The sequence below is a fragment of the Gopherus evgoodei genome, chromosome 23 (assembly GCF_007399415.2).
Source record: "Gopherus evgoodei ecotype Sinaloan lineage chromosome 23, rGopEvg1_v1.p, whole genome shotgun sequence".
NCBI classification, from domain to species: domain Eukaryota; kingdom Metazoa; phylum Chordata; order Testudines; family Testudinidae; genus Gopherus; species Gopherus evgoodei.
This window is the reverse complement of record NC_044344.1, coordinates 8,093,600-8,108,730: the sequence shown is the minus strand read 5'-3', so window position 1 is coordinate 8,108,730 and position 15,131 is coordinate 8,093,600. Positions and strand designations below refer to the sequence as shown.

The window sequence follows — 15,131 nt, the reverse complement described above, 5'->3', positions numbered from 1 at the left end:
AAGGAAAACCATCCTCAATGCTCAGCAGGTTTCCTTCCTATCGCCTGAGCAGGATGAAATTGATACTTGTCATGGGAAACAAAAGTGCAAGCACAGCGCATGCACACACAGAGAGACCATCTGTTAGGCACGCTGTACATCCATCACTTCCTTTGTCATACAAGCTGCATGCCTCCATGTATTACTTACCCATCCAAAAAATAAAATAGTTTGGCTACCAGCACTGTCTTTTTAAAACATGGCCAGAGCAGGAGGGCAGAGAATGCCGGGTTTGCACATTCAGCTCAGAGCTCGGCTGGTGACAACAGCCTGCAGTCAGGATGTTTTATTACAACACACATGCATCTTTCATTAAACACCTCAGCTGGATTGTGCCCACTAATTCATCCCTGCTAGGACTTGCCTCACCCGGCAAAGCTCTGGAGTCTCTTTCCCCCCACCAAATGAGGTTTTCCGCCTTATGACAACACTGTCCTGATGCACAGGATAGCAATATCCAGTCCTGGACCAGCTAGAATTTTAAGGGCCAGTCTCTTGAACCACACAGGCTGAGAATTAGAGTTTGATCACAATGGAGTGCTGGCAGTTCCCATGTCCAATGGAGTATAGCTCTGGCTGGTCACTAGACATTTGCATTTAAAAGTACAACAGTCCAGTTCAGAATAAAGCTTCTGTTAGATAAAGTTTAGAAACTAAGAAAATTAGTATTTTCCTCTCCTTCCAAGGCTTGGGATAGGTGCATGCATGGTAGCTGGGCATACAAGCAGAGGAATACAAATGCCACCAATTGCAAATATTAGTCCATCTCTAGAACATTTCTAAATTAGGTTCTCTGTAAAACATGTGGCAACATAATACACTCAGGAGACACACCATCCACCCGACCCGTGTATTATGCCACATCAGCATATTAGGCTTTACTTCACATGTATCTATTTTATTTTACATATAACCATGTGCTGTCATTCTGACAGATACCAAATTGTATGGCCTGGCATGTGTACAAAGGAGCAAACCCACCAGTGAATTGCAGCTACTTCTGGGATGGAGGGCACCACACAGGAGGATAAGGGGAATATTTTGGCCAAGTACTTTGGTGCAAACTCTTGTCCTTCAGAAGCATGCACTATGGGATTGCTAATATTCAGGCTGAACAACAGGTGCGCCATTTAGGGAGGCAGGGGAGGGCTCTTGCCCCCCACCCCAGAGTTTGGTAGGGGAGGTCTACTCACCCTAGCCCCAGACAGAGCTCTTAACTGGAACAGCTCGAGTGTGATATGTGATCAGTTCAGAAGCTAGGAGCAGCACAGCCTGGGGCAGGGTGTTTGTTTATAAACAGAGGCAGAGTGATTAAGATAACAAAAGGCTTATCATTAAAGTAAATTAAGGATCGTTAGATGATCCTGAAAGGACTGCCACGCACTTCAATTAAAAAATAGGAAACAAAGGGTAGGAATTAAAGGTGAGAATGGAGAGAGGTAAACAGTGATGTCCCTCAAGGGTCTGTACTGGGCCCAGTGCTGTTCAACATATTCATAAATGATCTGGAAAAAGGGGTATACAGTGAGGTGGTAAAATTTATAAAATTACTCAAGATAGTTATGTCCCAAGCAGACTGCGAAGAGCTAAAAAGAGACCTCACAAAACTGCGTGACTGGGCAACAAAATGGCAGAAGAAATTCAATGTTGATAAATGCAAAGTAATGCACTTGGCAAAACAGAATCCCAACTATACATAAAAAATGATGGGGTCTAAATTAGCTGAACCTACCAATAGAGAGATCTTGGAGTTCTTTGAAGACATCTTCTCAAATGTGCAGTGGCAATTAGAAAAGCAAACAGAGTACTGGGAATCATTAGGAAAGGGATCGATAATAAGAGAAAAATATCATATTGCCTCTATACAAATCCATGATACGCCAAATTACTGAATAGTTTGTGCAGATGTGGTCACCCCATCTCAAAAAAGATATATTGGATTTGGAAAAGATACAGAGAAGGGTAACAGAAATGATTAGGGGTACAGAACACCTTCTGTATAAGGAGAGATTTAGAAGACCGGGACTTTTCAGCTTGGAAAAGAGAACTCGGGGGATATGACAGAGGACTATAAAATCATGAATGGTGTGGAAAAATTGAACAAGGAAATGTTATTTATTCCTTCTCATAACACAAGAATTTGAGGTCACCAAATTAAAGTAATAGACAGCAGATTTAAAACAAAACAAAACAAAAGTATTTCTTCACAGACAACCTGCGGAACTCTTTGCCAGGGGATGTTGTGAAGGCCCAAACTATAACAGGTTCCAATAAGAACTAGATAAGTTCATGGAGGATAGGTCCAGCAATGGCTATTAGCCAAGGTGGGCAGGGATCCAACATCCCGTTCTGCATGTCCCTCACCTCTGTTTGCCAGAAGCTGGGAGTGGGCAACGAGGCAACTTGATGATTGCCTGTTCTGTTCATTCCCTCTGGGGCACCTGGCATTGACCACTGTTGGAAAACAGGACACTGGGCTAGCTGGACCTTTGGTCTAAACCCAGTATGGCCATTCTGATGTTCTTATATAGAATCCAGGTGTATCTGCTCCCTGCTGTAACCCACTAGGACCCTGCTCTCCTCCCAGAGCTGGAATAGAACCCAGGAGCCCTGATGGAGTCTCTCTCTCCACAAAGTTAATAATAAAATAAGAATATACATTAACATTTTAAACCTAACCAGTGTCCCTTAAGTGACTTGCCATAAGATGTCAGAACGTGTTTTTATTAGAGCTGAGTGGGCCTTATATTTATTTAATTTTGTTTCTTTTATAAAGGAATTAGGTACAAGGCTCCTGTCAGCTAATTGCTAAGCTATCTGCCAAAAACTAGAGTTTTCAAGTGCCTACGTAGCCCCAGACATCATGGTTAAAGTTGCTCTCCCCACCACCAAAATCTGAAATGGAGCCCCTGCTGAACAAGTCAAGGTCTAGTAAAAAAATAAACAATAATAATCTCTATAAACTACAGAAACTTATGTAATGAATAATATTTTGCACCTTTGTATAGCTCCTCCCATCCAAAGACCTCAAAGATCCATGCCCACCTTTTAAGTATATTATCCGATTTTACAGACAGGAAACTAAGTGATTTGCTAAAGTCACTGGCAGAATCAGTATTAAAAGCCAGGTCTCATGGCTCAGTCCTATGCTCTAGGAACTCGACCAAGCAGCCTCCCATAAATAGAATTTCAAGTTGAAAGATCTCTGCAGGCTTCCCCACCACCACTGATGCTACAATCTTTAAATGTCTGTAGGATATTAAACATTGTGGGCCAGATTTTTAAAGGTCTTTTGGCACCAAACTCCCGTTGGGAGTAGCGGAGACACATCTTGCAACCAAAAGTTCTAATATGAACCCAGGTTTTGTTAGCCTGAGAGGTGATTTGGACCGAATGCCTAGACTCCAAACTGATGTGTGACACCTTGGAACACAGCTTGGTTTCTTGTCCAATTCTTGACATTTCTTTGTAAATATCTATTGGAAACGGAGAACACTCGCTGGCTTGATGTAAATCTAACTCTTCCTGGCAGGCTACAGGGTCATTTACCAGGGAAAGGCAACTAGGACACTGAGACATTTTTCCAAATGATTTTTTTGGAGTCTGCGTGTCTACGTTAGAATCTGTGTTGCGTTGTGAGCCGTTTAATAATGGCTTCTGAAGGCTGGCTAGTGCCCATTAACATTAATAGGGATTTGCAGACACAAGTCGATGGAGGTAATTGCCCTCTCAGGATGGGCTACACTCAGCAGCCATCAACGGGCACGCTGATTTTGGAGTGCAATCCTTGGAGTAGGAAATGGAACTGGAACTGATCCTCCAAGGGCGCCTGTGTGGGCAATTCTCCTTCGTGATTATCAAACTAACAAAGAGCATTTATCTGGCAGCACAGAGACACAAGACAGCCATGCCTCTTCAGGAACCCCCCTTTAGAAAATGGTCTGGCACATCTCTAAGGAATGCTTAGAAACAGCACCAGCCATTACTGTTTAAAAGCAGTACGACAAAGAGCTCCCACCTTCCATAGTCGGGGTGCTCTTAGCATCAGAGGTCTCAGAAATGGGCTCATCCGATCCATCGTCAACTGGTATCTGCAGGGGATAGCCTGGAAAACATACATTGAGCACTCAGAACAGATCCTTGGCTATGTCTAGCGGGCTCTTCTGTTAACCTCGCCCATCCCCATTTCCTTATCTGAAAAGCTAGATGGCTGCAGCTGGCAATTATAGTACGATGTTCACAGAGTGTTAAAGTGCCAGTTACAGATTCAGCAAGAGCACCGAAAAAAAAGCCAAAAGCAAAATCTGCTGAGCAACCAATCCAATGCAGTGCACATCTAGAAACAGCAACGCTCAATCAATCAATAAAACCTTTCCCTGGAGACCACAGATGTCAGATTACATCAGTCTGAGTGAGTCACTATAGTTCACACTGATGTTTCTAGTGCAGCACAGACGCCCTCTCAGAGCAGTCTGCTGAACTGATAGCTTATTTTCTTCTGTTTGCATTGATTTAAAAACATGAATAAGAGGGAAAGCACCTGCAAGGAATTCTTCAGTGCTCCATATGGATTATGATGTTGAGCCTGGGTTACAAGCAAAAAGGACAGGGACACTCTTTTCAAGGAGTTCCAGCAAATAAAACAAGGAGACCTGGAGAAATTGATTTACGAAGAATTTTATCAAGCTAACACAAGCAAAGTCTCTTGGACTCTGGTGCACGAGAATTGAAACTATGGCATTGACAGAAGGCTGCTGATTTGACTGGATAAGAGGGCCAACCTTGAGGGGCCTGGCCCTGGAAGGGAGAACAGTCCTTGGAATGTGCCACAGGCTCGGTCCATAACATAGGGACCCCATTTGCCTGACGCAAAGTGTATCTGGGACAGATAAAAGACAGAACTATGTTGTTCCACATTAATGGAATATTGAGTACCATCTGTCCCCATGACTACACAGATGTGAGAGCCGGATTGTTAAATACGTGGGGAAAGACTTCGTGAAAATGTAGGCCTAAAACACGGGGTGAGAGGAGCTCTTTTGGAGAAAACTTCCCCACTTCTCCATGTTCCCAGCTTTTTCCTCAGTTGTCCTGGCTCGCTACCCAAGAGAAGGAAGCTGTCTGCTGGCAGCACCTTTGGGGAACATTATCATCAATTGAGCTGACTCGTGAATACAGAATGCACATGAATGCTGCTGCATTATTACAGCCGCAGTCACTAGGAAAGCAACAAATGATTCCAGGGGAAATAGGGAGAATCTGTGTATTAACGAGATGACAGGAGGCAGGGAGAAGGCGACACAGGCCAGGCAGGATGCAGGAGGTTGGGGAGTGGTGGGGGGAAGGAAAGAGATGAGCCCATCTACTTCAAGGATCATGCAGTAGGGGAGAAGCAGGAGGGTTGAGGTGGGCAAAGTGAAAGAACGGAGACAGCATTCTCAGCTGTGAGAAAAGAATAAAAACTCATTGGCTGTTATTGGGTATGCCTAGAGGACAGGGGAAATCCTCTCTGGATCTGATTTTTGGTGAGGCCAGACATCCACTGTATCTGACACATACTGTAGTCCATCCTTTCCTCGGTGAATGTTCATAAAAAGACACAGGGAGGCACAAGTGGCTAGAGCAGAGTGGCGGAAGCCTGGCAGTCAAGGGCTGTTCCCAGGTCGAGATGGGAGAGTAGGGATTAGTGGTTAGAGCAAGGGAGCTGGCATTCATGATTGACGATTCTCCTCCTGCCATGACTCACCGTGGGACCTCCAAGGTCTGTGCCTGCATTTATCCCCCCTGTACCTCAGTCTCCTCACACATGACAGATAATACTCATTTCACAGTAGGGGGTGAGGATTCATCACCTCATGTCTGTAAAGCCCTCCGAGATACACTGCTAAATGACGCCATTCATGTGCATGCTACTAACCTCAGAAATGTGCCAATTTCCAACACACGAACAGAGGCCCCTGGGAACAGCACCCTACAATATCCAGACCTGCCACTAGCACTTGCTTAGTTGACGTCCCAGAGCCCTGGACCCCAACACAAGCCAAGGGTCTACTTGTAAAAATACGTCTCTCGGCTTTGTAATGTTTTTCTCTTAGCATCATCCTCCCCAGAGAGAGGAAGCAGAGCATTCAGGGAAACACCACTCACTACACAACAGGGAAACTGATCTTCCTGTCTTCACAAGACGACAGCAAGAGCTCCTCGTTTAAATGGCTCTGAGAAAAGCTCTACCTGATCCTTTGCACACACAGGGGGATTATATCCTTTAGCCCACTGAAGCCATTGTAAAATGGTTCTCTCGCCACAGCAGCTCAGATCGAAAGGGCAAAAAGTCGTAAGTTACACTCTCTAAATGAGGTGCCAGCTTCCGCCTAGAGACTGGAGGGGCAGGTGAGTGTAGTTTTGTCAATGAGATGTATTAAAATATCCAACACTTCTACCAGGGCCAGTCTTGCCCGGAAAGGGGATATATATCTCTCTCTGTCTCTCTCTCTCACACACACACACACACCAGAGGCTCGGTGTGACCAGGCCTTCCCTTCCTATCCCAACCTCCACCTCCTCACATGTTTACATGCCAGCAGAAGCCCCCTCTCTCTTCCTCTCTGGTAAGCAGAGTAGTTTTTTCGGAGAGTGGAGGGAATAGAGGCAGAGACAGAAGAAGCCTAAAACCTTCCACCCCTTCTGTACGGGCAAAAGTGGGGCCTGGCATCTCAGCATCCTCTTTACTAGGCTCCACTGACCATTCAATGATCATGACAACAATTAGCACCAAGCTGCGGCTGGGTGTGGGGTCTCTTGAAGGTAAAGGCAGGGCCCACTTGATGGGCCATGGGTTGAGGACATCACCTGGGAAGGAAAGCTGGTGAAGTCATTTCACACCTGCAGAATGGGTCAGAGTTCACTTCCAGAGGCAAGGAGATTCTTGTTTTAACTTAAACCAGCTCGTCCACCTCTGTCTGCAACAGACCCACCTAAATGCTCAGAGTGCGCCCTCGGCATTCCTGCCAGCTCACTTAGAACAATCAACGCTCCATTCCTCATCCCATCCCAAATGCCTCTGTCCCAATATCTCTAAGTGATTATCCAGAGACTCCTGAACCTTTCCAGCAACCAATGGGTGAAAAGATGGCTCCCATCATGCATAAACGGGGTAGATACAAGTTTGAGAGATCTGCCCTAGTGACTTTTTAATTTTCTGAACCCTGTAAAGGGCGGAAGGGTTTATAACCATGTTTAGAGGCGGTAAAAGGAAGCCAGTGTCAGAACAGAAGGTAGTTCATCTACACATCCATGGACATAAGTCTTTTAAGTATGAACAAAGAGAACTAGTACACTAGAGAGGATCTGAGGTGCTACATGGAGGGATGGGAAATCTCAGTCCTGTGCCTCAGTCTATTAAAGAAGCCATTAATCTACATTTAAAAAATAAAAATCAATTACCCTGGTCCCTTCTATACTGGACTTGAGAAAAGCCTGTTTTACCTCCTTTCAATTCCCAAGCAGCCTTTAACTTTTTTCTATGAGCAGCTAGATCAGGGGTCAGCAACCTTATGGAAGCGGTGTGCCGAGTCTTCATTTATTCACTCTAATTTAAGGTTTCGCGTGCCACTAATACATTTCAACTTTTTTAGAAGATCTCTTTCTATAATATATAACTAAACTATTGTTGTATGTAAAGTAAATAAGGTTTTTAAAATGTTTAAGAAACTTCATTTAAAATTAAAGCCCCTCGGACCGGGCAGCGTGAGTGCCACTGAAAATCAGCTCGTGTGCCATAGGTTGCCTACCCGAGCTAGATTCTACAGCCTTTTACAGATTTCACACGCTCTACCGACTCAAGTGGTTTTTCTTCTTTTGATACTTACCTTTGAATGTGAAAGAGAGCACACGGCAGATGGGGATGATTATGACCATCAAGTCTGACCTCCAGCATAAACGGGGATAGGATCTCACCCAGAGATTCCATCACCAAGCCCAAACCCCAAACTTCGGTTTGAGCTGTAAAGTATCTGAATGTCTCTTATGTTTATCTCCCAAAAGACAAAGAAGCTCATTTACTGCATGATAATGTCTCGGCACCTAAGTAATTCACAAAACAGTCTCCTTTCCTAGACTTTAGACTAACCTTTAACTGAACCACATATTCCCAGGTGTCAACTCTATGAGCAATCTCACCTCAGTCTCCTTGTACTGAGATCTCCCAGCTGTGTCATCCTCATTCTCCTAGAGAGAAAATAACCTGCCTGTGGGGGAAGGTCCTCCCCTTCTCCCATGACTACCCCCACCTGATAAGGCTCACCTGATGGGATCTGCTTAGCTTGGCTCATCGAATGGTCTTCCATCATATTGAAATCCTGACGTTGCTCAGTCATCCTGTTGCAAAAGTTATCTAAAGGGGAAAAAATGTAACACTATTACACACAACCTCATGCAATGCACCTTCCCCTGCACTCAAATTATTGCACTCCTATTGCTCTGTGATGCATTTTCAGCTCATCAGTTTAATTTCAGGAACACAATATTTTTCGGGGGGGGGGGGGGAGGAATCAGATGGCCATTAATAACTAGCTGCCTTTTAAGCTACTGCAACAAGCTATTTAATTCATTCACTTTTTCAAGAAAGACTCGAAAAAGCACACTATTATGATCATAGACAGGTTACAGCTCAAGGTACGTGCTGAAGAAAGTGGTCCCTCGACTGACTCTCATAAGTTACAGCTGGATAAAGGTTTGACTACCAGAGTCTCTTTCCAGTGCAGAATTATTCCCTATTAAGCTCCTCTAAACCTAGTATCAGAAGCAAATTTTGTCCACAGCCTTTAAATTTACCAGAACAACAAGATAAGCAAAAAGCATTAAGATGGTGACTAGGATTCTGAAATGGCTGACATCAACTGGGGAATGCTCTTTAAAAAATAACAAAAAAAACCACAGTTGTATCAAGTTATAGGCACAGAGATCAAAGCAACTGCAATCCCAACAGAGGGCAATAACTGCATTTGTGAAAAGAAGCTGATTTTTGTGACCAACGTGAAGAGCTAATCATTGTTGCATAAGTCGTAAGAGACAAAATACCAAGCCTGTGTCGCCAATTTCATGCAGCAGACTGAGGACACAAGCAACTTCATACACAATGGATCACTGAAGTTACACAAGTAATTTAATAACTTCCAGGGGAAAGGACCCATCATGGCTCATTGTCTGGTCTATCAATTTTCTCAAGTCTATGTCTGGGACGCTGGTACTATGTGGCGTAATTCCGCAGCAAACTGCTTGATAGACTGTACGTCTTGTGGCAGAGCCATGGGCAGAACTGAGCTCAAATGACTTAACCGCAAGATCATTCTGCCTCTTCTTACAGTCTCCTGTCCCTGATGTTACACACCTTCAAATTTCTACAGTGAAGGAGACAAGAGGTCTACAGACCACAGCCTCATTCAATATGAACCAGGATTCATTCACAGAGCACAGTTCATCCTGTACACTGAAAGAGGTAGGGATTCTGTGGGGAAAACAATAAGCATGTATATCTATAAATGAAAGACTCTCTTAATGCATACACAGAAGAGGGCCATGTCAAAGTGTTACAGGCACACTTGAGTCTGGCATTTTCTAACTTCTAAGTGCTTGAATTTGCAGGCTTAATGTTATTTCCTAGGGGTTTGGTTTGTTTTTTTAAAGAAAGGAAAACAAATTCTATCATGAGTAACTGAGGAAACAGTGACCTTTGCAGACTCGGTTCATAAATGCTTGCAAAGCACATCTAGAGCATTACAGGAAGCAGAGTTCTTCTTTTTCCATTTGATTTTCACACATTTTTTGCACGGTTAATAAAAAGCTTCCTCGACCTTCCTGTATTTTTGTTGTTTGATGTAATTTGAAGAACTCTGTCCTATGGCACAAGTTAAAAAATAAAATAATCTCTCTCCAAGTCCTGAAATCTTCTCAGAGCTGGATGACCTGAATCGGTGCTGAAGTGTCTGCCAACAACAAAAGGAAGGAGGGGTGCTTTACCTGGCTTACTAGCAAGTTATTTCTGCCCGGTGATCTGAACAGTGCATTTGCCAATTAAGCTAATTTGCATCCCTAAATGACCCAGAAAAGTGCAGACTCAGAGCAAATCCAGGTGTGAAAGAATTCAAATGATTTTAACACACAAGAGAGAGCAGAAAAACATTTTCCACCCACACACAACATTGTGGCAAGGACCACTGTCTTCTGTCTTCATGAATGTGTGCTGCACAGGACAAATGGCCTGCCATTATGAGTAATCAGCTGGAAGCATGTACAAGTGATTAAAAAAAAGAAAAGAAACGAAAAGAAAAAAAGATTTAAGGTGGTAACAAAGCACTTGTATGACTGTAGGAGATTTACTTAGACTGGAATCTCTCTGCTCTGCATTTGCAGAGCACCTAAGCACCATGAAGCCCTCAGTCTATGGCTCTTAAAAACTCCCACAATATAAATAAATATTAATAAACATTCCTAGTTGTGTAGCTGTTTTGTAGCCAGGAATGGTGTAGTGGTCTATGCATAGGATTGGGAAGCAGGAATTCCCAAGTATTTGTTGTGAGCCTTCCTGCGACAAGAAAGGCAATGTTCAGGTAAGTCCAAGTAAAATATTCTTTTTATTCTCAGGAAAAGTCCACGGATTCCTTATATCCCCAGAGAGCTCCCTCTCCAAAGCACTCGGGGTAAGGAACCAGGAGGGAAACTAAGTGTACGTCCTCAAGAAGTGGTTGTGGGAGACTAGAGCCAAGAATAAGGTGCAAAGGAAAACCAGTATCCTGTTTAATTTACGGTATATGGGTGCCGACAAAATTATCCAGTTCTGCTAAGCGGAGACCATGATTCTGCTAACTGTTCACTAAAAGTGATGTCGATTTGATGATAGCTGCTCTAATTACAGCCAATGAGAGTGATTAATAACCCTATCCCATGTTTACCCACAACTGGATGGGAGGGAGCTGATACCAGCAATGCTGGCAGTAAGGAAGAGAGCTCACATGGTTTTGTTGGCTGGCAATAAATTAACTGGATCTTTAGAACTGAGTGAGGGATCTCAACTCTTCAAGATTTTTTTCCACTAGGAAAATGTCTACGCAATTTAATTTCTGCTTTAGACAACTACAAAATCTGACTGAACTGCACAGAAAACCTTCAAGAACTTGCCCTGCAAAAACTCACCGTGATAAGCCACAAGAATTGATGTTTGAAGCGGACAGAAAAGTCAGCACCTGCTCTCTGCACTTGATTAAAAAAGCATTAATGGAGTTTTGCTCACCTAAGACAAACAAACAGTTCTAATTATCTGGCCAATCTCTTTCTGGAGCTCCAGGAATCTTATTGATTATATCCTGTCCACAGCAGGCTGCATTTTGATGCTTTTTTAGGACTGGCAAGCAGGTAAGCGATAAAATGTAACTACTAAGCTGCAGGATCGGCGCTAGGGGTTTGAGCGCCCTAGGCGGACGGCAATTTCGCCGCCCCGCACGCTGGTCCCACGGCTCCAGTGGAGCGGCTCCAGTGGTGCCTGTGGGTGGTCCGCTGTTCCGCGGCTTGGATGGAGCTGTCGCAGTCGTGCCTGCGCGCGGTCCGCCCAAGCCGCGCGAGCAGTCGACCGTCCGCAGGCACCACTGCGGCAGCTCCATCCGAGCCGCAGACCAGTGGACCGCCCGCAGGCACGACTGCGGCAGCTCCACGGGAGCTGCCTGCCACCCCCTCCAGCGGCGCCCTGACCCAGGGGACACCCTGGGCTGCCGGCTCCTGCCGGCAGCTCAGACTCCCTCTCTGTCCCAGCAGCAGCGGCTGCTCAACCATTTAAAAAAAATTGGGGGTGCTTTTTGGCGCCCCAGGCAACCGCCTAGTCCAACTAAATGGTTGCACCAGCCCTGCTAAGCTGGCATACCATAAGCAGACGGATAGCTCAGTGGTTGAGCATTGGCCTGTTAAACCCAGGGTGGTGAGCTCAATCCTTGAGGGAGCTATTTAGGGATCTGTGGCAAAAAAGCGGGGAAAGTACTTGGTCCTGCCGTGAAGGCAGGGGACTGGACTCAATGACCTTTGAAGGTGCCTTCCAGTTGTATGAGATATACCTATCTCTATATTGAAAAAAAAGAGGCAGTTCACAAAACCAAACTGGTGTTTGCCATAAGTGAAAATGAGGTTTGCAATTCAATAATTGAATTGGTTTGTTTGTTTTTTAAATTGTGGCAATTTTCTGGTGTGGACAATGCCAGATGGAATCTTCTATCCAAACAGGCCCAACAAAGATGACGTGGTAGGCACTTTTCCTACAATGCTGCCTGCTATTGTGCCCCCTGGAAGGCCAGGCTTTGGTCTCTATGTCAGCTAAAGGATCAATTAATACCAATTGTGACAGACATTTCTGATGAGGAAACCTGTCTACTAGCATTTGACCTGAGATCCATCAACTAATTTCACTGGACAGCCACAGGTGTTATCGCTTTTCCATCATTTCTGCTGACCCAGAAATGAAAAGCTCTTGAACTAGCTGCCCTGTATCTAAACACTAACTGCATGTTTGTTTCTTTTTAATTCTCCCTTTTTTCTAGCCAACCTTTCTAACAAAAATCAGTGACATTTCCCCAAGATTGTCTTCCCCTCTCCCACAAATGCTGAGTGAGGTCTTCACGGCCTTAAGAGTTTCTCTTAAGGTTTGGCTACATGGGAACACTCAACAAAATTAATCCAAATTAACTAATGGTGTGAATTCAAAGGGAATCAATTAAACTGTATTAAATCCCGTGTGAACACATTCATTCAAAATTAAAGTGGCCTCAATTCAGCCTTCCAAAGGGAATTAAGTTAAACTTAATTAAAATAATTTCAATTCTGAACGAGCATGTCCTCACAGGGACACAAAAAAATAATCTGCTTTGAATTCACACCTTTTGGTCTTGTCTGCACTTTAAATTTATGCCAGCTCAGTTATGCTGGCAGAAGGCTGCTTCTGTTGACAAGAGTTAAATTTGTTCGGGGAGTTTGTGTTCCCACAGCAGCATAAAAATTCCTTCTGTCCTTCCTTCTACGCCAACGTAGGCTCTGTAGTATAGACATAGCCTTAGTCAGTTTGGATTAATTTTCTTAAGTATCCCTGTATAAACAAGCCCTTGAGAATTCCAGATTAGGGTGCCCACAGGATGGTAAGGCTTCATGGCTGGAGTCAGACAGACAGGAGTGAGGGCTAGTATGCTTTTTCTGTGGAAAGCATTGCTGTGAGCATAGATCCTCCACTCATAATACAACATTTAGTATCAAAGATGTAATGGCAAAACAGCAGTCGCAAGCTAGGAATCAGTACCAGCAGAGAAAGTTTCTAGATTTCGTCCATGGTTGGCCTACAGAGCACTTGCTGGTGGTCTGCAGAGATATCTGGTCACATGGTGCTGGCTCCTCCACCTGGCTTCCAACGGCATTTACAGGTGTCCAGACTCCTCAATACTTAAAAGAGACTGGGTGTCTATCAAAGTCACCAGAAAAGGAGGAGGCGCAGCCAGCCTAGCTCCCTGCCAGGTAAGGAGGAAAGAGATGTTATGCAGTCCCAAATGGGAGGGGAAGTGTTCATAAGCAACCCCCTCAAATGACAGGGTTCACACCATGAAACAGCTTGAGAATCTCTGAGTTCGGGTGGTTGGAAAGACTTACATCAGAATTTAAAGACAAATTGATTTTCCTTTGGTGTCCATTTTAGGGAGAAGAGAAGAGATACTGTCTTCTCAGCAGTGGAGAAAGAAGAGTTTCTTTTATTATTAGGTGTTTTATCTTAAAGCTCCAGCTGCTGGAATCATGTGATTACTTGTGAATCTTAGGGTTTTATTTAAAAAAAATAAATAAAGCCTCTAGACCTAACGGACGCAGAGAAAAACATAATTTGAACTCCATGGCTCCAACGCCAGAAGGCAAGAAATAAAGCCCCAAATCATTTTTTAAAACCTCATGATTTTATGGGGTCTGGTACATAATTTTTTAAATGCTGGGGGAGTGGCAATACTGAGATAGTAGAACTGGCCTCACACTTAGTGAGAAGGAAGGAGCGTCTCCCACACAGTCAAGCGGAGAAGAACACTTGGCACGGTCGTGAAGGCTGGCGGAAAAGTGTGACCCTCCCTCTGTTTCCAAAATCCAGATGGTAGGGTGTGAAAGGACAGCCTATTCCCATTGTCCATAGGCCAAGAAAAAGCAGGGGACAGGGGAGGAAGTGCTCCAGAGCAAGAACAAATGTGGGTTTAGCCCTGTTCCCACTGGACAGGTGTGCTGGTCACAAAAGCCAGCCTTCCTTGCAGAGAACTGTTCAGTGAAAACAAAGCACAGGGAAACCTGCACTTCCACAAGGCCTGAAGATACTGCACCTATTCTGTGCATAACAGTAGAAATCAGTCCCCGTGGCTTTCCATCTGGAACCTCATCAGAGAAAAATATATCCATTAATACCACCACATGGAACAGAGAAACACGGCAATTCGGTGAAGAAACAGGGAAGAGCACTCTGCTACGGGATGATCTTTAAGTACTATGATTCTCCAGCAAAATTTAAAATATGAAGGTCATAGACTGGTACAATTATATACACGAGGAAGGAATGCAACAACCAGCACTATAGATACATTTTACATATCTCTGCTGGATTATTTCACCCACCTCTCCCTCTATTTCGTTTGTTCCACTTCATTAACTGTAAGCCCTGACGACTCCGGCGTGCACACACTCACTCAGACTTCTGATGCCTACAAACTTCTGCAACGTAACCATGACTTTCCATTCCTTCAGTTCAAAACAAGCAGCAGACAAACTCTTCTATGTTCAAGCTGCATCTTATTCTAACCGGGAAATTCCAGCGCCATTCTCAAATTAGGTAACCGTCTCAATGACTAAATGGAATTTACTGAATAAAATTACTTGCCTCTGGTCAACAAATGGCCCATTTCAGGACCGATTCCTTAAGCAAACATGGTGCTGAAGTCATTCACGTATCACAAGCCATGACAGAGAATAGCATAAAAGTAAGGCCGCCCCATACCGTTTCCGTCTTGGCTAACAGAAGAGAGTCAAGTTTCTTGAAAAGTAAG

General features: G+C 44.2%; 1 protein-coding gene across 17 annotated transcripts in view; it reads right to left on the bottom strand.

The window, feature by feature from the left end:
* The window catches only part of MAPT (microtubule associated protein tau), a 117,328-nt gene that overhangs the window by 40,356 nt on the left and 61,841 nt on the right, over window positions 1–15,131 (bottom strand). For 4 of the 17 annotated variants that reach the window (XM_030541063.1, XM_030541051.1, XM_030541052.1 and 1 more), the window contains exons 2-3: window positions 8,342–8,431; window positions 4,058–4,144 (exon numbers count right to left, since the gene is read on the bottom strand). In XM_030541063.1, the coding sequence (XP_030396923.1) occupies window positions 4,058–4,144; window positions 8,342–8,414 (160 nt within the window). In that variant the 5' untranslated portion in view covers window positions 8,415–8,431. Of the gene's footprint in view, window positions 1–4,057; window positions 4,145–8,341; window positions 8,432–13,366; window positions 13,554–14,703; window positions 14,799–14,965; window positions 15,067–15,131 lie in introns of those variants that run through there. The other 13 variants (XM_030541047.1, XM_030541060.1, XM_030541061.1 and 10 more) reach the window with 9 other exon arrangements.